The sequence below is a fragment of the Arvicanthis niloticus genome, chromosome 3 (assembly GCF_011762505.2).
Source record: "Arvicanthis niloticus isolate mArvNil1 chromosome 3, mArvNil1.pat.X, whole genome shotgun sequence".
NCBI lineage: Eukaryota > Metazoa > Chordata > Mammalia > Rodentia > Muridae > Arvicanthis > Arvicanthis niloticus.
In genome coordinates, this window is record NC_047660.1 from 134,085,664 (window position 1) to 134,113,514 (window position 27,851).

At 41.5% G+C, this 27,851-nt stretch overlaps 2 protein-coding genes across 5 annotated transcripts in view; one reads left to right on the forward strand and one right to left on the reverse strand.

The window, feature by feature from the left end:
* Mfsd6 (major facilitator superfamily domain containing 6) overlaps nucleotides 1–17,433 on the reverse strand; it is a 65,875-nt gene extending 48,442 nt beyond the window's left edge. The window contains exon 1 of one of the 4 annotated variants that reach the window (XM_034497945.2): nucleotides 17,087–17,433. The gene's annotated coding sequence lies outside the window, so the exon portion shown is untranslated. Of the gene's footprint in view, nucleotides 1–16,778 lie in introns of all 4 variants that reach the window. The other 3 variants (XM_034497946.2, XM_034497943.2, XM_034497944.2) reach the window with 3 other exon arrangements.
* On the forward strand, nucleotides 16,736–18,202 carry LOC117705715 (uncharacterized). Its single transcript, XM_034498382.2, has 3 exons — nucleotides 16,736–17,039; nucleotides 17,101–17,635; nucleotides 17,775–18,202. The coding sequence occupies exons 1-3, from the start codon at nucleotides 16,736–16,738 to the stop codon at nucleotides 17,890–17,892; spliced, it is 957 nt and encodes a 318-aa protein (XP_034354273.1). The 3' UTR covers nucleotides 17,893–18,202.
* Nucleotides 18,203–27,851: the final 9,649 nt, after the last annotated feature.

Below are 27,851 nucleotides of genomic sequence, written 5' to 3' on the forward strand. Positions count from 1 at the left end.
GACCCACAGGTTGAGAACCACTGCTCTAAATAGTCACTTAAGAGACTGAATTTAACTGATTAGAAACAAAAACAGGTGCTATCTTTTGAGGGCTGCCATATAGCTAGCACCGTGGTAGAGCATTTGACTACTGTATTTGAGACCTTGGGTTTGGTCTCTAGCAAGACACACATGTAGAAATAGACGTGGATTCAATCTCCTAGTTGAGAGTATACAAAAGAAAAGGAAAACCTTTATTGAGCTCCCACTACACCAAGCAATACTTCAGAACTTTTACATGTATTAATTCTCATTAATCGCAGCATGCCTGCTATTCTGTCCACATTACAAATAAGAACAATGAGGCCCAGCAAGCTTCACTAATAGGTGGCAGGGCCTGGATTTGAAGCCTGCTGTATAGCTTCAGTTCACATAATCTGATGCAGCTATTATTCAGCTTACACAGCCTTCATCTTATAGGCTACGTGTATTCTTGGATACCTATAAGTGTAGTCTAACACATTTGTAAATAACAAGAGTCATGTTGCTGTATCAAAAGGTTGGACATTCCTACCACCAAAATGTCAAATACCATATACTGTATAATAAACTGAAAGAGGGGGTGTTTTCTATATGAAAGATTAGCAATACATCAATAGTATATATACATTTATAGGAACCATGCCACATTCCATAACTTTCTCTTACTTTTATTACAGAAATAATTAAAGAGTCAAAAGTTGGTGCTTGCATCAAACTTTGTCCTCTCTAGTCATCGTAAAACTATCCTGATGCTAAGAGGCTTGCTCATTACATCCATTTCAAATCCTTTAACTTTCTCTAGCAGAGAGAAACATCAACTCCACTTGCCACCCTGGGCCATGATCTTAACTTCTTTTTCCCAATATGAATTGACACTCAAAAAATGCAGAATCATGCATGTAAATTTCTACAAGGCTCCTAGACAAATGATAGAAACTTTTTTTTTTTTTTTTTTTTTTTTTTTTTGAGCCAGCATCTCCCTATGTAGAACTTGCTCAGTAGACCAGGCTGGACCTCTGGATTAAATCCATGCATCATTGTGTATGGCTGGAAACACAATTTAATTTTGATTTTATCTTCAACCCTCCACCCCCCCAATGATGTAGCACACAGCCACTAGCTTCTAACTTCAGGATATTTAGGTTAAAATGGTTTATAAATTGAGGTAAAATTCATGAGTGATTTTAAAATAAATAAGCCACTGGCACTTTATTAGACAGCTTCCCTCTTGGCTTCATTTCCAGTTTTTTAAATATGAAAATGTATTATCACAGCATTTCCTTCACAAAACGTCTGACCATAACCTTCCTTCTTGCCCTTTTTTCAGAGCCAAATGAGAGGCACAGGCTGCTTAACGACCTTAAACTGGATTCCAGGAATATCACCAACTACATGTTTTGACCAAGTCAAGCAACCAGAACATTATTGCTTTCTCGGTGACGTATAAGCAGCCATCACTGGGCACCAAAGCTCTGATTTTCTTGCTGTTCTTGATCAGCTGGACCCTGTCACACTTCCTGATAGCTGCATTGAACTCCGAACCATGCCTTCTGCATGCTGTACAGTTCCCTTTGCTTTAGGAAACACTTCCAAAATAGTTGGCCTTCAGAGCTATGCCCAGCTAGGCATCTGGGATCGTTCATTAAGCCATACCTGGTCCATCAGTGACTATGGAGCTTCCTAGCATTAAGACGATGCATACATTTGCCTATCCCGTGGACTTCGCAAGCTTGAGCAAAGAAACTCATTTCTCGGTCTCATTTTCCCATTTTTCCCTGTTTTTTTCCCTTTTGTGGAGCTGGGGTAGGATCTGAGTCTTTGAGCATGCTCAGCAAGCACTCCACCACCAGGCTACATTCCCAGCCCTAAACCTTATTTATCTTAGTAGCAAGAGAAAACATGTTTTTGTTTTTGTTTTCAGACAAAAAGCTCTTACTGCTGGGTTATGATGGACTTTCTACAATGGGCTGTTGTTATTTTTCTGTGGTTATTAAAATCTTCTTCTGTTCAACTCAGCAGTTCAACTGGCAACCCTGCTGGCCAAAGGATGTTAGGACATTAGTCAAACACCACTACATCTCAGCAGATCCTGAGAGGAAATGTAGATAACTCAGGGAGAGTCTGGAATGCACTGGTGCAAGGTGCATAGAAAACAAAGGTTGCACAGGGCAGGGAAGACAATCACAATTCACTATGTGTCACCATGGTGACCAGTCACACTGACAAAGATAGCAAGAGTAGCTCCTGCTGGGGAGGCAGAAGGCACAACCAGCAAGGCAGCCACACTTCCCACAGCTGGAGACATGCTCAAAAGTCCATAAACCAGAGTATCCAAAGAGTCACCTAAAACACAGAAAGAAAGGGGAAAATGAGCAAAGAAACCAAAGGTTAAGCAGTTTGTTGTTATTGTTGGTGGTGGTGTCACTGTCATCGTCATCCACTTCAAAAACAAAACAAGCAATCTTGTAAGTGTTTACTTTTAAAACTGTACATACATACACGGCTTTTATTTAAAAGATTAAAAAAAAAAATCCAGGGATCTTCCATTCAGAAAATCCTAAGACAGTATATCAAATGTTTTTACTATGACAGAATGATGAATATTTGAAAAGATAAAAATCATTACAAACCATCCAAGACACAAAAAAGCACTTCAGAGTATCTGCATAGGTTGGTTTACTGGCTATAATTTCTAAAGTAGAAAAAACAAGGAAAGGGTCTGCCCAGCAGAGCTCTTCACTCTGTCAGCCTACAGAATCACATGGACTGCTCTGGTTTGAAGGAAAGTGGCCCCATAGGTTCATATATTTGAATACGTGGTCCCTAGTTGGTGAGCCTGTTTGGGAAGGATGAGAAGGTGCCACATTGTTGGAGATGTGTCACAGGAGGCAGGCTTGAGGTTTTTGTGTCATTCCTATTGTGTTCTCAGCCTCCTACTTGTGGCTCCAGATGTGAGCTCTCAGCTCTTCCTACCTCCATACCTTCACTGCACTCTAACCCTCTGGAACCATAAACCCAATTAAATGCCCAATTAAGTCAGAGGAGGGCACCGAGTCCTCTTGAGAGAAACAAGGAGGACCTGATGCGCAGGTGTGACTCTTATATCAGGGCAACTTCAGCCCTGAGAGGTGACTCCCAAGCCAGTCTTTCCCCTTGATTCCAATGACTTTTATAGTTCTCTGAGTTTCCCCACTAGTTTCCAAGCATTAACAAATGGACAAGGTATCAGCAAATGCAAGTAACGGCCATGTTGTCTATATGGAAGACACACTCAGAAATGTCAATCTAAAAGTATAAGCAAGCAACTACTTTAGTCTAAATTCAGAACATTAGTCTTTGGTTGGTTGGTTAGGTTTTTGAGACATAGTCTCACAGCATAACCCTGGGAGTCTCAGAACTCACTGTGTAGACCAGGCTAGCATCAAACTCAGAGATCTTTCTGACTCTAATCTTCAAAGTGCTGGGTTTGAAGACATACCCTAGGCTGGCCCAGGACATTCATTTTTAAACAATATTTTCATGTCTTATTTGAATATCAAAGAAACAGAACCCAACTGCTGTAACAACGATGAAGCCAGGTAGAAATGAAGTCACCTCTGCCACCTCAGGGCCAAGGGAAAAAAACAAGCCAGAAATAATGCCTGCATTTTAATAAAATTAAGATTTATTAGAGCCAATGTACCTTTGTCGAATTGAATTATATCTGTTACAAACGTGGACCAGACAAACATGCAGACTGTTAGCAATGCCTGAGGTTTTGTGTGCTCAGAGGGAGGGGCAACTGAGAGACTGAGACTAGAAGCTGTTTGCATCTCCCTGACAAGTGAGAAGTTAAAGCCAAGGCCCCACTGTGAAGTCTCTAGACAAAGGCCCTGAGAGAGGGATCTTTGAGATAGGATTAGATCCCTAGCAAAGAACAAAATAGGTTTCTCTTTTCCCAAATGCACCTGCTGAGAAAAGGCCCTGTAACAATACAGTGAGAAGCAGCTCACTTGAAAGTAGGAAGCAGCCCTCACTGGGCACTGTGACCTGAGAGTGTCCTGTCTCCAGAACCATGAGAAATTAACCAGTGCCAGTGCACACATAAAGCTTTGTTACAGCAGCTTGTGAATACTGGGACAGTGGTCAGCCAACATAGGCCCATCCAGCACATCTTAGTCAAAGCTTCTGTTTTACTGCTTCCTTAGATGTGAGACACAGAAATGTCTGCGCTTCTCTAGGACAGGTCTACCACTAGCTCTAACTGGGTAAAAATGGCCTTTTGCTTATTTTGTAGAAAGCCAAACATTTTGCCACCTGGTAGATTCTAATGTTAGTAATCAACAACATGGCCCCAAAAGGCCTCCTACCTGTACCTATACAGAGTCATTCCTACAGCAGGAGTTTCTGAATTACTGACGTGAGACTGTGAAATCATCCTCGCTAAAATGATAGCTTTTTCACTTGGTATTTATATTAACATGGCTTAAATGTATATTGTCCACAAATACATGCTTAAGAGGATGGAAAGTAGTGGAAAAACTCTTGAGAGGAAATCAGCCTCAGATCTGATTTCCTAATTGCAAGGTCAGACTCAAGAACATGATGACCAAGTGTGTCTTGGTATAGCAGTGGCACAGCTACCAAAGAGGAGAGTAAACAATCCCTGGTTAGCACAGGAGCAAAGTGTCCCCTGTGCCATTGCTACTATAACCCAGTGTTTCCCAGAAACCTGGCGGCAGATGTGAAACAGAAACGTCTATTTCCTGAATTGTGGAGCCAGCTCTGCCTTGTGAACTGATCATTCAGAATGTCCTTAAGCAATGTGAATCTTAAAGCAGAACTTGGCCACTGACTCCTGCAATTTATTGCCAGCAGAGACAAGGGGAAACCAGTACAAGCCAGACTCAGAGTCCTGGCATTTATATACCTCACTCTCTGGCAGTCAGTTCAACCCTCATTACAGCAGATCTTTTAAGATCAGGATTGCTTTAGTATCTGCTACTCACTCAGCCCATGTCACGAAGAACACATACAAACTTGGCTGTCTAGCAGCCCACAGTGAAAAGGCACTGAAGCACACCACAGGGCTGGCTTTGGAATTTTCATCTTCCTTCTGAGGCTTGTGACATTGAGGGCTGAGACAAACTGAGAGACTATGCCCCCATCCTCACCCTGTTAATCCAGTTTCCAGCTGGGCTCTCCAGGGCCTCAGTGCTATGCAGGCCTGAAGAGCTGCCCCCCAGCCTTGCATAGCAATTGAGCCTCCTCTCAGAACTTGCCACCTTGGAACGCCCTTCCCAGACCCCTGACAAAACTTGTATGTAAGATGACAAAGAGATTCATAATTTGTGATTGCATATTTATGTTAATTAACTTGTAGTGGTATATTTCCATGTTAATTAGAAGCACAGTGCTTTTTCACCATTATTATTACTAGCCTGTCATGGCTTCATAAGGATTAACTCAATCTTCACAATACTTCCCAGAATACACATGACCACTTTCCTACTGTACAGATGAAGAAACTGAGGCACAGAAGATAGCTAGCCCCAGCTCATACCCAGAATAAACCAAAGAAATGAGATTCAATTTCAGACAGTCTGTGCTCTTAGCAGGTGCTATTTTCAGATGTACTTGTATGTATTAAATAAGATGCCAAATGCATGCTCTTTTGCCTCCAAGTCATGCTTTATAGTAGGTAAAATAATCCTTAAACTCAAAGAAACATTAAATAATGTGAAAGTGTTACGTGGTAATAGAGAACAGTAATGACATAGAAGCCACATGACACTGCATAATAAATTAACAATACCGCATTATAGACAACAGGACTTCTGAATAAAGAGTTCACAAGCTTGTGAGAAAATGGAAGGATTTGCAAGGTACTCTTACTTGCAGACCGTATGGTTCTCTATATCAGCAACCCTAAAGACATCACCATAAAACCCTTAGGTCTGACAGACAGTAGCAGGAAGACAAAATCAGCATCTAAAACTCAACAGGTTTCCTACATACCAATAAATAACACACATACCCATACAGAGAAAGATACCAGGGCATGGCAAGATGACTCAGTGAATAAGCAGACTTGCTCTCCAAGCCTGGTGACTTAGGTTTGATCCCTGAAACCCATGTAAAGGAAGAAGAGAAGAAGTTGCTCCAAAGAGTAGTCCTCCAGCCTTCATTTTTATGCAGTGGGATGCTTGTCCCATATCTTGCATGTGCTTATACAAGAACACACACAGGGTTTTTTTTTTTTTTTTAATTTTTAAAGATTTCTTTGAGATTTTATTTATTTGTATGTTATGAGTGTTTGCCTCAATGTATGCACATGCATGCAGTGGGCATGGAGGTCAGAAAAGAGAATCAGATCCTCCAAAGGGAATGGAGTTACGGACGGTTGTGGGCAGCTATATTGGTGATGGGAATTGAACCCTGGTCCCCTGGAAGTGCTCTTAACTGCTAAGCCATCATTCCAGCCCTACAAACAAATGTTTTAAGAGTTAAAAGAAAGAAACCAGAAAAACAATCCATTTTTTAACAATTGCTTTTTTAAAAATCTTAGAATAAACATAACTAAAGACTTCAAAGACTTCTTCAATGAAAAGTTTAAAACACTGGAAACAGAAAAAGTTTAAGACATAGAAGAGAGAAAGACCTCCCATGATTATGAGTTGAAAGAATTAACATTGTAGAGGTGATTATGCTACTCAAAGCAATGTAGATATTCACAATAAAGTTCCCACAAAAATCCCAGGCCATTCTTCACAGAAACCAGAAAATTTCTTAAAACAAATATGGAAGCACAGAAGAGCCTAGAGACTAAAGCAATCCTGGACAACAAGAGCAATGTTGGAGGCGTCACCTTACCTAATTTCAAGTTATATTGCTGAGCTACAGAATTAAAATTAGTGTGGTATTGGCTAGCGTGTGTACACACAAACACACAGAGAAACATGCACCACCGCTACCAACTAAACCCAGACACACAGATCAATGGAATGTAGCACAAGACTCTGATATAACCCAAACAACTACAGCCACCTGCGTTTTGATAAACACACCAACAAAGTTTTGAGAAAACTAAACATCCACACTCAGAAGAATCAAACCGGACTTTGAGCTCACCTTAAACAAGCACCAACTACGAGTGGAACATAGACATTATGTAGGACCTGAACTCTGAACTCCTGGAGAAAAAAGTGGGAAGCATAACTCAAGATACAAGTACCAAAAAAGAACTTCCTGAATTGGACTAGAGCTACTTCATAAACAATTTCACTAATTCAACAAGTGAATTCTGGTGAAATTAAGAAGTGTTTGCACAACAGAACAAATAATAGGGTGTGAAAAATCAGCCTCTAGAGTGGGAGAGTCCTCTCTAGCCACAGTCTGACAAGCTGGAACTTGGACATACAAACAACTCAAAATCCTAAACAAGAAATCGAACAACCCAACCAACAAATGGGCTGATGAAAAGAACAGACAATTAAAAGATGAAGTACAAATGATCAATAAATAATGAAAAAAATTTAGTGATCAGAGGACACGTAAATTGAAGGCACATTGATAGTCCATCTTACCCTAGCTAGCATGGCAGTCATTAAGAAAATAACAAGAGTTGAGGCATGATGACACTAAAACACTTAACCCCAGCACCAAAAGTAGATGCTGGTGAACGTCCATGAGTTTAAGGCCAGCCTGCTCTGCATAGTGAGTTCCAGGACATCTATGACTCAATAGAGAGACCCTGTCTCAAACAAACAAACAAACAAACAATCAGCAAATGCAAGCGTAGGTATGGGCTTGCATTTGTATATAAGGCTATATTTGTATATAAGGGTATATAAGGGTATGGGAAACCCTTATATACTGCTGGTGGGAATATAAACTAGTCCAGCTACAATGGAAATCAGTGTGGAGTTCCTCATAAAACTGTAGGTAGATTTACCATATGACCTAACGCTGCCACTCCCAAAGGACTCAAGGCAACCATTACAGAGACACTTGCACATCAATGTCTATTACACTGCCATTCATAATAGCTATGCTGTGGAGGATACCAACGGAGGTATCCATCACAGAGGAATGGATGAAGAGAGTGTGGGAGAAATACACCAGGAAAACGTTCTCAGCAATAAGAAAGGATCGAAGTCATGTCATTGTCAGGCAAATGGGCTCAGCAGAGATAATCAAATTCAGTAAGTTAATTAAGTCAGTCCGAGAGACAAATACCATGTTTATCCTTTGTGGCACCTACATTTTATATCGACACACAAAATTGTATGTGTTCAAATGACATAAACTATTGTCAAGGGGAAGAGTGTGGTCACGGGAGCAGGAAGAGGTGAAAAGGTAAGGTATGGAGGTTAGGAGGAGGTGTGCTCAAAGTACATTGTACATAATATTTAAACAAAATGCCCTATGTGATCCAGTCCCATGAACAACACACACACACACACACACACACACACACACACACACACACACGAAACAAAGGAACAGATTAGATAAAGAAAAAGAAAAAAAAAATGAGGGACTTAAATTGAACCTTGAGTGACAGGATTTATCTCAGCAAAGGTGAGAGAGAAAAGTCTTCCAGGATGGGAAATGAAAAGAACCACAGTTCCTTAAAGAATTTCCAGCAGGACTATGGAGCATGTGAAGTTGCCAGATAGAACAGATCACAAAATACTTGAATACCAGGCTGAAGGGCAAACAGCACAAAACATGATACTAAAGACTGAAAATACAGACATCCATTTTCTTTTTAATCTAACAGGTATAACCTCACCACCAACCGTTAGATGGACAGGAACTTTGTGGCCCATGATTCACACAGTGAAAAATCATATAGTCTGTGATTTCTAGTCCAGTAGTGAAAGACAACAGAGGTTCTCAATAAATGGGCCAATACACTGATTCAATGGACCCAATACACTGATTCAAATGCTAAAACAGGTGCAAGCACAGGAGAGGAAGTCCCTGTGAGGGAGGTCCTTGAGGGAGCTGACAGAGATGCAGAGCCATTTCGGGAGAAAGGAAGGATTCTGATCTGGGGGCCTGAGACTGGCAGGGACAGGAATCACAGCTGTCAAAATTTTGGGAGTGTTTTAACTTCTCAGTCTTAGTCTCCTAGGCTGCAAAAGAGCAGGGGAGGGGGGCATTTTTCGTGGTAACTGTGAGAGTGAAATCATGCATACCAGGCCTTAGCACCACACAGGGTGCGTGTAGGAACCTGTGGGCATTATTTATGCTGAGAGCAATGGCGAGCCTCTGCAGGGATGAAGCAGGGAGTACAATGCCCATGTTTGGATTTTACAAACATCCTACCACCTGAACTTCTATTTTAGTGTAGGGGCTCTTCACAGAGAACGATATAAACAATGTGACCGTATGTTTAGGACAAAGGGCACTTTGTAAACTGTATCTGATGCCGCCATTGTTAACACCTGGACCTGGACTCATCTTGTAACACTGTGTGTCTCTCCTCCCTCCACTTCCATTTCACACACTGTGCTCACAACTGACTTGCAGGATTTATTACAGGTAATCCTATTTTCGATCTTTTCACAGATCTCTCCTCCCTACCCACAAGATTACACACAGCTGAGAGAGGATCACACACTTCTCCTATTGTTCTTTACACTGTCACTTGGCAATTCACAATAGCAATATGTGTCTTAAATTTATATGATACATTTATAAAATTTAATATGATCAGAGATTAATTTTGGAAAAAAGCACAGTAAAGTCCTAAATGCCTCTTTAATCCTCCTTGTCCTCTCAGTAAAAGGATGATAAAAATGTCAACCCCAAGGGAGCCATGTAGTGGTGGCACATGCCTTTAATCCCAGCACTCAGGAGGCAGAGGCAGCTGGATCTCTGTGAATTCAAGGCCACCTGGTCTACAAAATCTCCAAGACAGCTAGGGTCACACAGAGAAACCCTGTCTTGAAAAACCAAACCAAACCAAACCAAACCAAACAAACAAACCAAACCAACCAACAAACAAACAAAAAAAACCCCAAAACAAACCAAAAAAACAACCCCAGTCAACTTTACTCCCAGAAGATTTTATGACTTCAGTGAAACAATGCATGGGAAAAGATCAATTATTTTCATTCAAAAGCAATACGTGAACATTTAGTGGCCGTAGACTGGCAGCTGCAGTTTTATTACATAATTCTCTACTTTTTTTTTTTTTTTTTGGCAATTATTCTAAAAGTATTTTTCTCAACTAAATGTTCTAGAAATGTTTGTCATCCCCCACTGGACTAGGTTGTTATTTTACTCAAGACGCTCACAGACTAGGCTGTGTCAGCATCCCAGGCCACCACCCAGAAGTGGGTGGGAACAGGGCTCTGGCTTTCAAAAAAGGCCTTGAATTACAGACTGAAGCAATAAGGACTATCTCTAGGCCCCAAACGACTGCTTATGTTAAAAGAAGCACCTGGCATATTTGCAAGTAACATCACAAATCTGAAAGGGATTAAAATCTTTAACATGTCTCTCCAGTCTATTAAGAAGTTAAGAGGAACAATTAATTTCATCTCTTTAAAATAGAGAAATAGCTCTAGCCTTAACAGAGAACCAGGTAGGTTGTTGCTTTATGCAGAGAAACAAATGTCAATTAAAAAGAAATTACAGTTCAGGTCTTTTAGACTGTATCAGTTATTGTCGGATTCCTGCCTATGTGTTTTAGATGGCTGACTTAGTCTATGGGTAGATATCTAAAAATAATCTAGAATAAAGGTTTGAAGCTGGTTCCAGAGTCTCATCATCTTCTCTCAAACAAGCATCCCATCTTCAAGGACAAAAAGCATGGAAAAGTTTTTAAAGAAAACGTAATTATATTTTTTCCATTTCTCCAATAAAAATAATTCATAGATGCTCAAGAGAATTAAATGCACCACTGAACTTGTGTATTTATTTGTTAAGAAGAAATATGATGTAGGGACTTAAATGGGTCCCGGAAGCTTCTGTGAAATGGAAACAAATTTTATTGATCTCTTCCTCAACCACGATCCCTAGCCAGATGGCAATGACACTATCTGTGTGGGAATAGGCAGGGGTGGCAATTACCCACTGTACTTCAATTGCTGAAGCTCAGAAACCATTTCTGCAAGGAAATAACATTATAAATAAGAGTACCCAGATTACTCAGCGAACTGAGGACCAAAGATTATAGAATACACAATTTTTATGGGAAAATCCTCCCTACTTGATAACCTGGGATGCCAGCAAACACATCTCAGCCGGCATCCCTACAGACTCAGGATTCTACTCATTCCCTCAGCAGGGACCTGCAACTCTACCACTTACCTCCTCCAGATGACAGTACTATGGCCAGCCATCTCGGAAAGCCTTAAACAAATGTATTGCACACTTGTGGTCCTGAGCTCAATGGGGTCCCATTTCTTCATGGCTTCATGGCGACAGTAAGAGGGGAGACAGGGAGGATGCAATCTAACTACCATGGTCAGTCATGACTAAGTGGCCACTGACAGCTGTCTCCAGTAGATTCACACCCCTATCCCAATGACCATAAATTTAACTGTCAGGTAAACCAGCAATAAAATGATTTTTAAAATATTTTTATAGAAATAAAAGAAAGAACATTTAAGAGTTGACATTGAAGACAATTATTTGTTTAAGGTTTTATAGAAGACTTTTCTTCAATAAAAAAAAATGTTATACCATTGAGGTAATTTATATAAAGTGAAAATCAGTTTTTGAAAAGACAAAGAACTGTCCAGTTTGAGTGGCTGAGAGGTTACTTTTGAAAACTAGCTAAGCCGGGCGGTGGTGGCGCACGCCTTTAATCCCAGCACTTGGGCGGCAGAGGCAGGTGGATTTCTGAGTTTGGGGCCAGCCTGGTCTACAGAGTGAGTTTCAGGACAGTCAGAGCTACACAGAGAAACCCTGTCTCAAAAACAAAACAACAACAACAACAAAAAACAAAAAAAAAAAAAAAAAAAAAAAAGAAGAAGAAAACTAATTAAATGAATTCTTTCAGCCAGACTTACACAAAGAGTTCCCATCCCAATATTTTCAGGAAAGGAATGAGTATTGTCAGTATAATTATGGTTAAAAAAATATGGGGCCAAGAAAACACACACACACACACACAAAGAAAACTAAAAAAACAAAAACATAGAAGGAGCTTTACAGTAGGAGTCTTCGGGATCAAACAGGCTCACCAAGAGCAGTGTACTTTGTAAGAGTCACAGAAAGTAGGGTTGCCACTGTATCCACTCTGGCCTTCTGTGCTTAGTATAGGGAATTTGTGTTTGGCTGTGTGTGAGCAACCTTGTTTGTCTGGCCCCATAAAGGGTGTTCAGCTGAACATGTGGAGAGTAGACAGCACCCAGCTGCAGAGGGAAAGCTTCCACACTGGAGGGAACAACCGACCAGTCCAGACTTGTCACTCACTTTCCCTTGGCATAGTTAACCCACAAATCAGGCTCATCCAGGCAGCAAGAGTTCCTCTTTCTAGTTCCCATTTGTCTCCCCCTCAAAGCCACAGTAGGCCCCCCCTCTAGCCACAGCTGACTCATGGGATTCCCAGCTTCCCTCTCAGTCTCCAGTTTGCTCTACAGCTCAGATGGAAATACTTTCATACATTTCTTCAGTCATTCAAAGTTGGAGTCTCCTGTCTTCTAATTACAAATATTCCCTGGATTATTCTTTCTTCTCAAACCAACTAAGAACAACGGCAAGAACGGTGTCACCTAGTTTATTCCTTTTCATGTCTCTCAAATATGACATTTCTAAAGATTGAATTTCTCCCATCTCTGCTTTGTAATTTCATTCTATCCTACCTCATCCTAAAATGCAGCAGAGCCACCAGAGAAGGCAACATTTCGGTCTTATTCATGCTGCCAAACTTGGACATGCCCTCAACTCTACCATCAGTTTAACTGTGGCTCAGCCACTCCTGCACTTTACTGAACCAAAGCATAAAGGTATGTAGACACACACAACAGGCTTGGCAGGCTTAGTTCCTGTTGAACTATGACAGAGATGCATACATACACACACACACATACACACACACACACACATTCTCTCTTTTACACATACACACACACTCACACACACACACACACAAACACACAGACACACGCCATACTGTTTAGAGATACAAAGTAGCAACTAGGGGTGTAACTTCTATAGTGAACACAACCTCAAGGAGGCTTGGGTTCCACATTTTAAATATTTATTTTGGTTTTCTCCTGTTTGCCTTTGTACCAACAAACCAAGCATCATTTGCCATGGTAAAAGGACACAGGTCGTTTTCAAAAGTTGCCCAATGAATTGAGGCTATGCCATTTTATAAAATAGTAAACATCTTTCAAATACAGAAACCAAAGCAGCTACAAAGAAAGGGTAGTGGATCGTTTAGTCTAACTACTGGGTGACACGCTATTCAGGAGTCAGGACATCAGGCAAGATGAACAAAAGTTGTATTCACACACTGAAGGCCAGAACAGTGAATACAGCTAACGCTGGGCAGCTAAACATGGAGGACTGCAAAAACCCAGAAGCAATGTCCCAGCTGGAGGCACTAAGGAGTGTTTGCTGCCCCAAATTCACATTGAAACCTAAAACTACTGGGCCCTAGGAAAAGCCATGGGAATTCCACCTAAAGAAAGAAACTTCTATCCAAACTGTCCTTAACCAGGGTTGTTCTTTGCACTTGATCATCCCCAAATCAGGCAGATTTCTATCTACCTGAAATATAATGAAAACCTTAAATGGAATGTTACATGATGCCTAAAACTGTCAGAAAACCTCCTCTACAAATATTTACAAGGACCTCTTCTGCCAGACTGCATTATAATAACATTGCATTCTAATAGGCCAAGATGAGTTACATTTTCTTCACATACGAAGTAGTGTGTTTTCTTGTATCTGAAGTCTGAATGTATTTTTCTTTGGATTTCTATTTCTGAGCAGAAAAATATATTGACTTTTTAAAATTCTACACATTGGGCTGAAGAAATGGCTCAACGGTTAAGAGCACTGACTGCTCTGCCAGAGGTCCTGAGTTCAATTCCCAGAAACCACATGGTGGCTCACAACCATCTGTAATGGGATCCGATGCCCTCTTCTAGTGTGTGTCTGAAGACAGCTGCAGTGTACTCATATAAATAAAAAGTAAATAAATCCTTAAAAAATAAAATAATTCTACGCATTAATTTTGGTTATGTTTACACAGAAGTAGGAAGACTTGTGGAACTGTATTTAGTGTTACTAAATACCTATGTACATTAGACTAAACTTGATGATTATGTGCTGCTTCTGAAATGACACTATGTAAACCTGAAGTCATCTATAATGCCATATTTTCCTGAGATGACACAGCAAGTAAGCTGACTCCTCCTAGCAACTTGCTCTACCAAGAAATAAAAGTGCCTCCCTGTTTGCAGTCACAAGCAAGACTAGACAGAAAGAAAGGAATTCTGGCATCCCAGCCAGACTTGGTGGATAGCCTGTGCACCAAAGTTTTTTTGTAGGAAACCCAGCAAGTTACAGATTACACCACAGCTATGGGTGGAAAGGAAACAGTTGGTCATCTGAGACTCCTGACTCTGCCGATACCCCTGACCCCCTTTTACTTTCAAACAAAAACAAAACAAAAACAAAAAACAAAAACAAAAAACAAAGACAACAACAACGACGAAAAACAACAACAACAAAACCACTGTATGTGTGGTTAGGTGCACTCTGTTTTCTCGTCAGTGAATTTTTTTCTTCTTTTTCCTTTTTAGTTTATATAATAAAAGAACATATACTTTTCCAGTTTTTAAACCTTAACTTTCTAAGGTCAAAAGAAAAATTAGCCCTGTATCTGTACCCTTCCCACTTTCCTAGGGTAACTATAGTTATCAGAGGGCAAGGAACTACATATGTGTTCATACTGGCGTTTAAATAAATGTATATAAGTCTGGCCTGCAGCCTGCCTTTTCACTTAATGTACTTTGAGTTTTCTTAAGCCAACACACCAGTGCAGGTAGCAGACACAGGTATCGTACTCCACTATTTCTCTGCAGTGAGAACTCTAAAGGCTTACTCAAAACCAGAAGTAATTATGAGAACCTATTGGTCTAATACTCAATTCGTATTTGGCACTTAGTTTTACATTTCTTGTAAGTTCAAACATGGTAAGAAAAAATGGGAAAATATTATACATTCACTAATTTATAAACATTATCAATATGTAGATCATTCTGCATGGATAAATTACCAATGTAATACATGCGTGTTGAAATAAAGTTAATTTTCAAAGGCAAGAAGCAAAGGAAAAGCTTCGTGTAGGTGGGGATAGGTCCATGTCTGGGAGGAACATCATCTGGAGGTTTCCTGTGCTTTGTTTGGGGCCAGAAGGGTGAATTCTAACTCCACCTCTTATCTTATTGAGCATGTGACTAGTCTAAGTTGCATAATTTCTCCAAGCATGGTGCATAAAATGAGACATTGATACAAAGATTTGAAAACTAACTCCAGAATGGTGCCTTTAAAAACGTAAGAATTCCCAAAGTACCATCTTACTATAAGATAATGCAGAAGTTATATATAATATATATACATATATGTATGTATATATGATGGATAGAATTGGTGGTTTGATTCCCAGACCACCAAACGTGCTGTTTTGTTTCTGTTTTAGTCTGCCTTCTTGTGTTATATTTACCTTGATAGACAGCCTGGGAAACAAGTTACTGTGAAATATTTTATAGTTTTAATTCATTCTTGAAATTAGACCCTTTTTTCTTTCCAGGTGTGCCTTGCACTCAGCTCACTAACAATGTTTCCACCTTTTCCTAAGCATTTTTTTTTAAATTTTGTGAATTTTTACTCACAACCTGGGAAAAGGCCCAATCACCCTTATTCATCACCAATTAAATGAAAAATCTTCCACATATGCTAATGACAAGTATTGGATGTCAGAGTCAAGCTTCCTAACGCAGCAAAGGGTTCTATGCTCCTCCTTTTCTTCATAAGACCATCAATAATGCATACACCCTTAGCTGGCTAGTGCCTGGTCTCGAGGAGGCGATGCTCTGTGCAGAACACGGACCTACCAAATGTTCTTCTACTGTGCTGCTGGTAACACATAAACTGTATGCTGCCTACTTTCAACTACACCTACTATCACACAATATCTCGAACTTCCAGAAAGGTTAAAGAAGATTTGACTGGCATACTATCCGTCCATCTTTTTTCTATGTGTGAGAAAACTGCAGCCTGGGATGATGTAACAATAACCAAAGGACGCAAAACTATTTTAGACAAAGGTTGGGAGTTGAAACTTCAACTCCACAAGATTATTTCTACGATGGATTGATGGGTATCATACATCCCAGTGGGTGTAGGATTGCTTATTAAATGGTTTTTGATGAAAGGGAATGTTTGTGGTTCGCAGGCCTGTGAGAGAAGCAAAAGGCACAGCGTGCCAGACTTAAGGGTGGTAATCCACGGGCAAGACCACGTGGGGAGGGGAAGGGGAGGAGGAGGGGCTACATCTGAATTCTTGTACCTGGTAGTCTATGTGAAGCAAGGGACCCATGCCTGAGTTGAAGCTCGGTGCTCAGCACACGCAAGCAATGGGGCATTTCTCCTAAGGAGGTAGCAGCAGCCGGGGGAAGAGGTATTTGTATCCGTGGGAGGCAAACAATGCCAGTTTCCTCCTGCTACACAGGGGGCCACGTCCCTGTCATGGACCATGGGGACAACTTCGCCTCCCCCTCTCTCCCGGGGATGTTTACCTCCAAGGCGATGGTGGGACAGGACTCTGATGGGCTTGGGCCCACGGGGCCCAACCGAGCCCCCCACCTTCTGCAGCAGCTGCGGGCGGCGGCCGAGAGCTCCTGGGCAGCGCCTTTGTTTTCCCGACTCCAATTACGTTTGCGGAAGTGCTGCGGGCGCCGGGGACGCGGCTGCCCTGCACCCCGAGATGACAGGCGGCACCCGGGAGGGCGGGATAGGCGCGGAGGCTCCGGGCCGGGGCGGCGCCCACCCCGCGGCAGGTGCACAGCAGAGGATCCCGGGCCCGGGGCGGCGCCGACCCACTCACCTGGCGGCGCTCAGCTACGCCGGGCACCGGGAGCCTTGTCCCGGGGGTGCGGGGCGGCCGCTCCGGGAGCCGGGGCGGCGGCGGGCGGGCCAGAGCGCGGCATGTCGGTTGGGTCGCTAGCTCCTCTCCCGGGGGTGCGGCGGGTGCGGCGGCTGGATGCAGCCGGGTGGGGCGAACGACAGCGGTGGCCGGGCGCAGTCACCGCGCGACCTTCCCTCGGCTCTTGCTCACCGCTTTGGTCCCAGGCCTGGCCTCGCTGCCGCCGCCTTCGCTCCCGACCGGCTGGACCCGTTTCGGGGCTGAGCTGGAGGACCGGGCGCCAGGTGCAGCGCTCCGCCTCCTGCGGCGGCGGATGCGTCCGCCGCCTCCTCTCGGCCTCCCGCCCTCTGGGGCCGCCCGGGGGACCCAGGATCCAGCCGGGATGGGGAGGCACATCCTGAAGAGTGAAGAGCTGGGCGATGTCCCATCCCCGTTCCACCACACCCATTACGCTCCGGCTGAGCGGTGCTTTCTTTACTCCTTAATCACAGCAGGCCTGCGACAGACTAGGTGGGTTGGAGGGAACTTGAGGCCCAAAGTAAAAGGCAACCTGCTCTAGGGGTGGTGACAGCCATCAGTTCTCCAGCACTTAATATATGCCGCCCTCAAAGCTAACACTGCTGATGAGATGCATGATGTCTGGTTCTAGGCACAACCTTGGTAAACTGTCCTCGGATGACCCCACAGACAAGAAAGAGCGAGGAGACGGGCAATGCTCGCTCCAGGAGCTTCTGGAACCCAGGAAACATCTGAATATGGCACCTTGATGAAGAGGTGACCTGAGCACAGGTGTTACTCTAAGAATTAAGCTGTATTATTTGTTAAATACAGAAAGTGAGTGGATTGTATACAGGTTTGGTTTGTCAAGGGTATGTGAGTGCCTGTGATGGGGAGCCTGTTCTCAACAAAGCCAGTAATAATGACAGCTAACCTTTAGGAACATTTGTTTCTTATATGGAAATTGTTCACAAACCATCGAATCCTATAGATGTAAGCAATGTTAATCTGTTGTTACAGGAGAGAGAGAGAGAGAGAGAGAGAGAGAGAGAGAGAGAGAGAGAGAGAGAGAGAGAGAGAGAGTTCAAAATTACTAGCAAGTAGAAGAAAATCCAAGCTCCACATCATGAGACATTACTAAAGAGAATTTTATAGGCCCTGACGCTTCAAAATGTGAATCCCTTCTTTACAAAAAAGTATAAATACACAGTTGCTGGATGCTCTGCCTCAGTGTCCAGGGACAGTTTCTACAGTTAATACGCCAGCCAAGCCACTTGAAACATTGAGACATAGAAGTTAAACAAAGATGGTGTCTGCTGGAGTCTCAGAGGAAAATTACCAAGATGATTTGTGCTAAGGACGACAGATCTGCTCTGGTGTGACCTGGAGACAGCTGGGTCCCTCTGCATTATGTGAAAATGAAAAGCTCTCCAAGTACCCAGCTGGACTAGCATGAGAGACTTAGCATTCGCCTCATCTGTCCAGCCGCTGAGGAAGTGGAAAAGAAAGAAAGCATTCTCTTGATCTGTCCAGCCCTTAAGGAAATGAGAGAAAGGGAGAGGCAGAGGAAGAGGGAGTGGGAGGGAGGGGGGAGGGGAGGGGAGGAAGAGAGAGAGAGAGAGAGAGAGAGAGAGAGAGAGAGAGAGAGAGAGAGAGAGAGAAGCAAAGCTGCTGAAGTTCTGACTGTATCAAGTGTGAGAGGAGAGGCTGTGTAGGAAAAAGGACCTAGGAGAGGGGTCTAGTGTCTGACCTACAAAAGCGACTCATATTAAGAAGTAAAGCCAAGCCATCCTGGAATGAAAGCTGGCATTTGTGTCAAATGGAAAGAGTCTCAGGGGCCACCAAAAGAGAAAGTGCTGGTTAACTGGCCTTTAAGAGCAGGGATTCCCCACCCCACCCCAACAACTATAATGCTTTTATCAGTTTTTACGGTATCACTTGCGTCCTACTTAAATTTCTTATAATTCTTAAAATAATAATAATAAAATAATAATAATAATAATTCTTAAAATAATATAAAAATATAAAATATAAAAATATATAATATATAAAAAATATATAATATATAAAAAATATACAAAAATGTAAAATATAAAATATAAAAAATATAAAAAATATAAAATATATAAATCTCTTTAAAAACATAAATATGCATAAATATACATGACCTGCCACTCGACACCATTGTCACACACACTTTTTTAAAATTTTATTTTATTTTATATTTTTAACTCCTGTAGGATAATCAATCGGTCTGTGTGATATGGGAAATTAGCCTCCAAATACATGGCTAGTTAGACGGTCCCAGAGACCATTCCCCAGAAAGACTTGAAAAGATGTTGAAATCACCTGGCAAGAAGCCAGAGGAAGGGGTCAGGCTAACACTTGTAGGATAGTTAAAACAGGTGAGTGTTTCATGAAAGACTCGTAGTTGCCCAGTCTCAGCTGTGTCATTCTTCCCAGCTGCCACAAGCCAGAGGTGAGATTGTCAAAGAGGGGCTGGTAACAGACGGTAGACGGGAACCAGACACAGCATGTACTTACTGGCTCTATGGTTCACAGAGGAGCAAGTCCCTGGTTATTTGTTGTTGAGGCTCACATGATGGTGTGATGAGTAGCTCTGGATTTTATCCACATTTTTCAGACAGAAAACGCAGCCTTCATACATGTTACCAGTGCTTGATAATTAGAGGACTTCCTGAATGTCGCTGCCTTGTGAATATTTAGTCGTCACAATATTTTGTGCCCATGTGTATTCCATTTACTTTATCTTATAAACTAGTTCCTTCTATTTTAACTTCATTTGTCCTCTTCCTAATCCTTGTTTTCATTATTTCCTTGGGAGGAATTTCTTGTTCTTAAGTAGTAAGATAAATACATTGTAACAATGAGCAATGCTTTTTGAAAATCCCTCACGCCCGGGATTCACTGCATGCCTGGTTCAATGTGCGTTCAACTTTATTTGTTCACATAGTCACTGTGGCAGTCGCATGCAGACAGTGTGACAATTATCCTATTTTACAAATGAGGAGACTTGTGCACACCACTAGCAGATGACAGGCTCTGCACTGAACTTACGCAGACTGGCATCCAGCCTTGGCTCTTAATCAGTCAGCCCGTCTTGCTCATTTAAATACTCACATGTATGCATGCTTATACATGGGGGTGTGAAGATTTTATTCTTGTACAAGTAGTCACTGCAGCTGTGCTCCTCCTCCAAGGCCTATAACTTGGTTTTCCTCTTCCTTTCTGGCCATAATGTCTTTGCATACCTTATTTGTGTTTTAATTTTCCTTGGATTTTGTAGGCCTGTCCGCCTTTGGTGTGTTCTCTTGTAAGTTATCATTCTATTTTGCAACCAAAAAAAAATATTTTAAAGTATTTGCTTTTCAGGGTTGCAGTCCTTAGAGGTTGCAGAACGTCAACAGGACACCCTTTACATTGCATGTGCTCCCATGAGATTTCCAGTCTCTTTAAACTCATCAGTGACCTTCTTCACTGTAACAAATGGCTATAAAAGCCTATTAGTCAAGTGGGTTTGCATAGTTTTCTCCTATAGTGTAGTTGCCCTCACTCCTACTTCCTAATCCCTGCAACAAACACAAAGTTTCCATCTCTGCCCAAGATAACAGCTTTGGCATCACATTGTAATCAGAGTGTAGCCCTCATGCCTTAGTGGAAAACTTTTCAATGTGCTGCATCCCGTTCATTCATTTCCCATTGGCTGGGACTCGGACATATCTTGGCACTAAAGAGGGAAACAGGCTGGGTGCCTAGGTAAATTCTATTTAGACTGAAGAGAGGGAGAATGAATTTTGAGAATCAGCCAGAAGTCTCCAACAACGGGAAAGCAAACAAATTGGAGACACACAGGAGAAAATTGAGGGATGTAATTTAGATTAGAGGGACAAGAAAGCCTTCACGAGGAAGTGGCATTAACCTGAGAACTGAAGCATAAGTAGGAGATGATCAGGTGATGTTTTGCAAAAGAACAGCCAGCCGGGATGTGAGCAAGAGCTGGGGTCGTGTGCCTAACAGACCATAGAGATGAAGGAAGAGATGCTGCAGAAAGTGAGTTGGGCAGACATCAGTGCCTCCAGTAAACACCAGAAATGTTTGAATTCAAAGCAACCCAGTGAGAGGTGCTTACCAGAGAACTATGTGTGCTATTAAGGAGATCACAATGGCTGCTGCTTGAAGAATATCGAGCAGAGGGCTAGCTGACAGGGAAGCAACTTACAAAATATCCAGTGGTGAGGAGAGGGGTTGGTGGATTTGTGGTTCACAGTGATAGCAGAGGGACAGGAGAAGAGGTTGGCTCAGACCTAGTGTTTCAGGAGCCCACAGACAGATTTGGTGATAAATTTGCCTGTGGGGCCAAGAGAAAGGAGGCATTCCATGTGACTCAGTTTCTGACTGAAACAACTGAGTAGATTATAACCTTTACTGTGGGAGGAGCAGGTTGGAGAGAAGAAAATAAAATTTACAACTGACACACATGCAGTTTGAAATGCAGGCGGAACAGGGAGATAAGCAGTTAACTATGAGTCCAAAGCTCGAGAGAGAGGGCTGGACGTGACAGCCCTTGGGGCTGAGATGCAATTGTAACTATGAAAAGAGGCACTTAGAGAAACTGTATTAAGAGAGTCTTAGGAAGAGCAGCATTCACCAGTTGGCACAGGAGGACAAACTATAAATAATCGGCCATGAAGTAGGAGAACACTGGGAGAATATTATCATAGGACCCTGGAGGATGACCCCAAGAGCTATTACTTTTTACTCTGCCTGCCTCTGATTTATCTGATTCCGGAAAAACCCTCTATTCTTTTATTCTGATGAATTCTGATGAATTCTCTTCATTGTCTTGAGTCTCTAGAAAGATGGTTGTATCAAAGTACAGGCAATAACTCATTGGGCCTTCTCAACGTTTGTATCTATTTTAGGAAGTCTTATTAAATAAAGAAAAAGCATAGCAAACACTCGTGACAGTCAACATTTGACACGTGTACATTATCAGAACTGATCTATTCTTTACCACTGACTGACTATAAGACTGTCCTGCTTTGCTTTGACATAGATTTCTCTCATTAGACTAATAAAATATCTTCTGTATGGGTTTAATAAGAGATTTCTAAATGAATATGGGTTGTTAGTATAAATATTTTTCTCATTTACTTTCAATCCAGTTCTATATCATATGATATTTATTATCTTCTAGCCATAGTCTTAAATGATAATCTACTGTAATGGAGGAGAGGGCTAAGCCATGGAGACAGAAGGAAATAGGAAATCGTGTCTCTTCTGTTGACAGGCTTACCATTTTCTACTAGGACATGAGCATCACCAAGTCAGCTCTAACTAATGTGACATAAGGAAGCACACACTGTGACAGTGCACACATTCACTTCTCAGAACAGCCTTTCCACCATTCCCAAGAAAAGCTATTATGACCTCTCCTGTGGCCTAAAGCATAGAGTGTAAAATCTTTAACCATGTTTCCAGTTTTCTCTTGCTCATTCATACACACCAAAACACACATCCATCTGACTCCAGACCCAGTGTGACTATCTTCATAATGGCTGCCCTGTCCCCACCCTTAGATTCATTCAATGCAAACAAAAATACATAAAGTAGATCTATTTTTAAAAAGAAGGGGGGATGAATAGATGCTTTAGTCAGTGGGTTGCCAGTCACCAGGATGAGGACCTAAATTGAACCCATGTAAAATGCTGGGCATGATGTCACACAACTGTAACCCAGTGCTGGTGGAGACAGTAACAGAAAATCACTAAAACTCATTACCTAGCCAGCCTAGGTAAGTCAGCTAAGTCAGTGAAGTTCAGGTTCAGTGAGAGACATTGTCAAAAAAATTATGGTGCAGTGACTAAAGAAAAATACTTGAAATTGGCATTGGGTTTCTAAGTGCAAGTGTGTACTCTCACTCAGATGCACACATGTACTCTCACTCAGGTGCACACATGCACTCTCATTCAGGTGCACACATGCACTCTCATTCAGATGCACACATGCACTCTCACTCAGATGCACACATGCACTCTCATTCAGGTGCACACATGCACTCTCACTCAGGTGCACACATGCACTCTCACTCAGATGCACACATGCACTCTCACTCAGATGCACACATGCACTCTCACTCAGATGCACACATGCACTCTCACTCAGATGCACACATGCACTCTCACTCAGATGCACACATGCACTCTCACTCAGGTGCACAAGTGTACACACAACAACAAAACTAAAGACCACCAGAAATAGTTCAGGTATATATATTTTTTTTATATATTACACATTTAGTTTCTGTATTATATATAAATATATTGTCGTATATTAGTCATATTTAATAATATGTATTTTATATTTATTTCTTTAAAATTTCATTAGAATCTAATACGCATTCAGAAAAGTACATTTAAGAGTACAATTCAAGGAACCATAATAAAAACTACATATTTCCCACAATAATAAAATATGTAATCTTGTCAGCATCCATAATCACTCCTTTGGAGAGATTCCAAATTAACTGTCCTGATTTCTAGCTTCATAGATATGTCTTGGCATTTTGGGGGCACTGTATAAATGGAATCAAACAATATGCAGTCATTTGGGTCTTTGAGTTGTTTATTCAAAGATACATTGCTCATTCTCTGTGTCTGTGTCTGTGTCTGTGTCTGTGTGTGAGTTCATTTAGTTCCCAATACACAAGATTGCACACTGTTTTCTGCTGATAGATGCTTAGATTATTTTCTTTCTTTGCCAGTCACAAATAATACTGCTGTGAGCCCTCGTTTGCATCTTTTGTCCCCACGTGTAAATCCATATCAATTATACCTGTGAGTATAATTACTGAATTACCAGACATGCATGTTTTCATCATTATTCGTAAACACCAAGCCCTCTCCAAGGTGTCTTAATTAGCACAACCCTAAGACAGATCCTGTGAGTTGCACGGGTGTCTCCATCACCTGCTTCCACATAGCACGTCTACTTCTTTAGTCTCCAGTCTGTAGCAGCTCCCCACCTTCCTTCCCCTATTTTTATAAACTTGGTGTTTATAAAGCACACTGAACAGGCAGCTGGTAGTATGATCCTTAATTCAGGTTAAATGCTATATATGGTAAATTGAGGCCATATATTTGGGAGGAATATCACAAATTTACCAGGGACACACTTCATGTTTCCTACTATTTTCAATGTTAATCTTGATCTCCAGATTAAACTTCTGTGACCTACATTTGTCCACTGTAGTCACAACTGTGATTTGAATGTTTGTGTCCCTTCTCAAATTTTATGTTGAAACAATCCTCAATGCAATGCAAATTAAAAGGAGGGATTTCTGGGCAGTGACTAAGCAATCTGGGGATTCCTCCCTCTTGAATGAGACTGGATCCCACAAACCAGTTCCACCCACCCCACCCCTTTACTTTTAAGCTGTGAAAAGGCAACATCAGCACCCTTCAGAGAGTACAACCAAAGCATCCTCCTGGAGGAAGGAATTCTTACCAATCCCCATCCCTGGCAATCACCTGCAGTATTTAGTTCTGGTAGTTCATCATTTCCAGAAAGACATAAATGGAGTCATGCAATATGGGTGTGACTCCCTTCACTTAGTAATATCAGTTTATAAGTTTTGGCATGGTTATATGACTTATCATGTGACAACATTATATGAATCAACACTTCATTTTTTTTTTGATTGGCTGTAGTTTTCTTTTGTGTAAATAGAGTCCAGTTTTTTTCATCCATTCATTTGACAAAGACCATCAGAAGTGTTTCCTTATCAATTAAACTTCTGGAATCATTTGCAATTGAAAAAAAAAAAAGCTTTCAGTTCACTTGAGTAAATGCCTAAGAACAGGATTGCTGAAGCAGAAGGTAGATATTAATCTATGTTTAACTTTGAAGGAAAGAACTGAAATGCTTTCAAAATGTCTGTGGTAATTTATCCTTCCAGGAATCTGTAACAGTTACAGTTCCCGCCTTTGGCAGCACTTGCTATACACTGTGATTTGGCTCTGGCCCTTAGAATGGACAGAGTGACTTATCCTGTGGCTTTAATTGCTTTTTCCTAAGGACTAAAAATATTGAGCACCTGTATGTTTGTTATGTTTCTTTGATAAAAAGTCTGGTAAGATCTTTTGTTCATTATTATGGGGTGTAGCTGCTTGCTTTATTTTTTTTTTAATTTTTTTATTGGATATTTTATTTACATTTCAGATGTTATCCCTTACCCCATTTCACACCCCCATCCAGGAAACTCCTATCCCATCCTCCCTCCTCCTGCTTTTATGAGAATGTCCCCCCCCCCCACTCCCCACTCCCACAAACCACCCTCCAATTCTCCAACACTCGGTATCCAGCATTCATGGAACCAAGAATCTCCTCTCCCACCTATGCCCAACAAAGCCATCCTCCCTTACATATACAGCTGGAACAATGGGTCCCTCCTTATGTGCTCCTGGGCTGGTGGTTTAGACCCTGGGAGCTCTGGTTGGTTGGTATTGTTGCTCTCCCCATGGGGCTACAAACCCTTTCAGCTCCTTCAATCTTCTCTCTCTCTCCTCCATTGGGAACCCCTTGATCAGATCAATGGTTAGCTGTGAGCATCCTCCTCTGTATATTTCAGACCCTGGCAGACTTCTAAGGGGACAACTATATCAGCATGCACTTCCTGTCAGCATGCACTTCCTGACATCCACATCAGCGTCTACCTTTGGTGACTGCACATGAGTTGGATATCCAGGTGGAGTGGTCTCCAGATGGCCCCTCCTTCAGTTTCTGTCCCACACTTTGTTTCCACATTTGCTCCCTTGAGTATTTTGTTACTCCTTATAAAAAGGACTGAAGCACCCACACTTGGTCTTCCTTCTTCATGAGCTTCATGTGGTCTGTGAGTTGAATCTTTATTTCAAGCTTCTGGGCTAATATCCAATTATCAGTGAGTAAATACCATGTATGTTCTTTTGTGATTGGGTTACCTCACCCAGGATGATATTTTCTAGTTCTATCCATTTACCTAAGAATTTCTCAAATTTATTGTTTTTAATAGCTAAATAATACTCCATTGTGTAAATGTACCACATTTTTTTTTGTATCCATTCCTCTGTTAAAGGACATCTAGGTTCTTTCCAGCTTCTGGCTATTATAAATATGGCTGCTATGAACATAGTGGACCATGTGTCCTTGTTATATGTTGGAACATCTTCTGAGTATATGCCCAGGAGTGGTATAGCTGGGTCCTCAGGTAATGCTATGTCCAAATTTCTGAGGAAGCACCAGACTGATTTCCAGAGTGGTTGTACCAGCTTGCAATCCCACCAACAATGGAGGAGTGTTCCTCTTTCTCCACATCCTTGCCAGCATCTGCTGTCACCTGAGTTTTTTATATTGGCCATTCTGACTGATGTGAGGTGGAATCTTGGGTTGTTTTGGTTTCCATTTCCCTGATGACTAAGGATGCTAAACATTTCTTTAGGTGCTTCTCGGCCACTGGAGTTTCCTCAGTTGAGAATTCTTTGTTTAGCTCTGTATCCCATTTTTTAATAGGGTTATTTGATTGTCTGGACTCTAATTTCTTGAGTTCTTTGTATGTATTGGTTATTAGCCCTCTTTTGGATGTGGGATTGGTTACGATCTTTCCCAATCTGTTGGTTGCCGTTTTGTCCTATTGACAGTGTCCTTTGCCTTACAGAAACTTTGCAATTTTTTGAGGTCCCATTTGTCAATTCTTGATCTTAGAGCATCAGCCATTGGTGTTCTGTTCAGGAACTTTTCCCCTGAGCCCAAGTATTCGAGGGTCTTCCCCGCCTTCTCCTCTATTAGTTTCAGTGTATCTGGTTTTATGTGAAAGTCTTTTATCCACTTGGACTTGAGCTTTGTACAAGGAGATAAGAATGGATTGATTTGCATTCTTCTGCATGCTGACCTCCAGTTGAAACAGCACCATTTGTTGAAAATGCTGTCCTTTTTCCACTGGACAGTTTTAGCTCCTTTGTCAAAGATCAAGTGACCATAGGTATGTGGGTTCATTTCTGGATCTTCAATTCTATTCCATTGATCTTCCTGCCTGTCTCTGTACCAATACCATGCAGTTTTTATCACTATTGCTCTGTAGTACAACTTGAGGTCAGGGGGGTGATTCCTCCAGAAGTTCTTTTATTGTTGAGAATAGTTTTTGATATCCTGGGTTTTTTGTTAATCCAAATGAATTTGAGAATTTCTCTTTCTAACTCTGTGAAGAATTGAGTTGGGATTTTAATGGGGATTGCATTGAATCTGTAGATTGTTTTTGGCAAATAGCCATTTTTCCTATATTAATTCTGCCAATTCATGAGCATGGGAGAATGGAAGATCTTTCCATCTTCTGAGATCTTCTTCGATTTCTTTCTTCAGAGACTTGAAGTTCTTGTTATACAGATCTTTCACTTGCTTGGTTAGATAAACATCAAGGTATTTTATATTATTTTTGACAATTGTGAAGGGTGTCATTTCCCTAATTTCTTTCTCAGCCTGTTTATCTTTCTAGTAGAGGAAGGCTACTAATTTGAGTTGATTTTATAACCAGCCACTTTGTTGAAGTTTTTTTTTTTTTTTTTTTTAATCAGGTTTAAGAGTTCTCTGGTGGAAGTTTTGGGATCACTTAAGTATACTATCATATCACCTGCAAATAGTGATATTTTGACTTCTTCCTTTCCTATTTGTATTC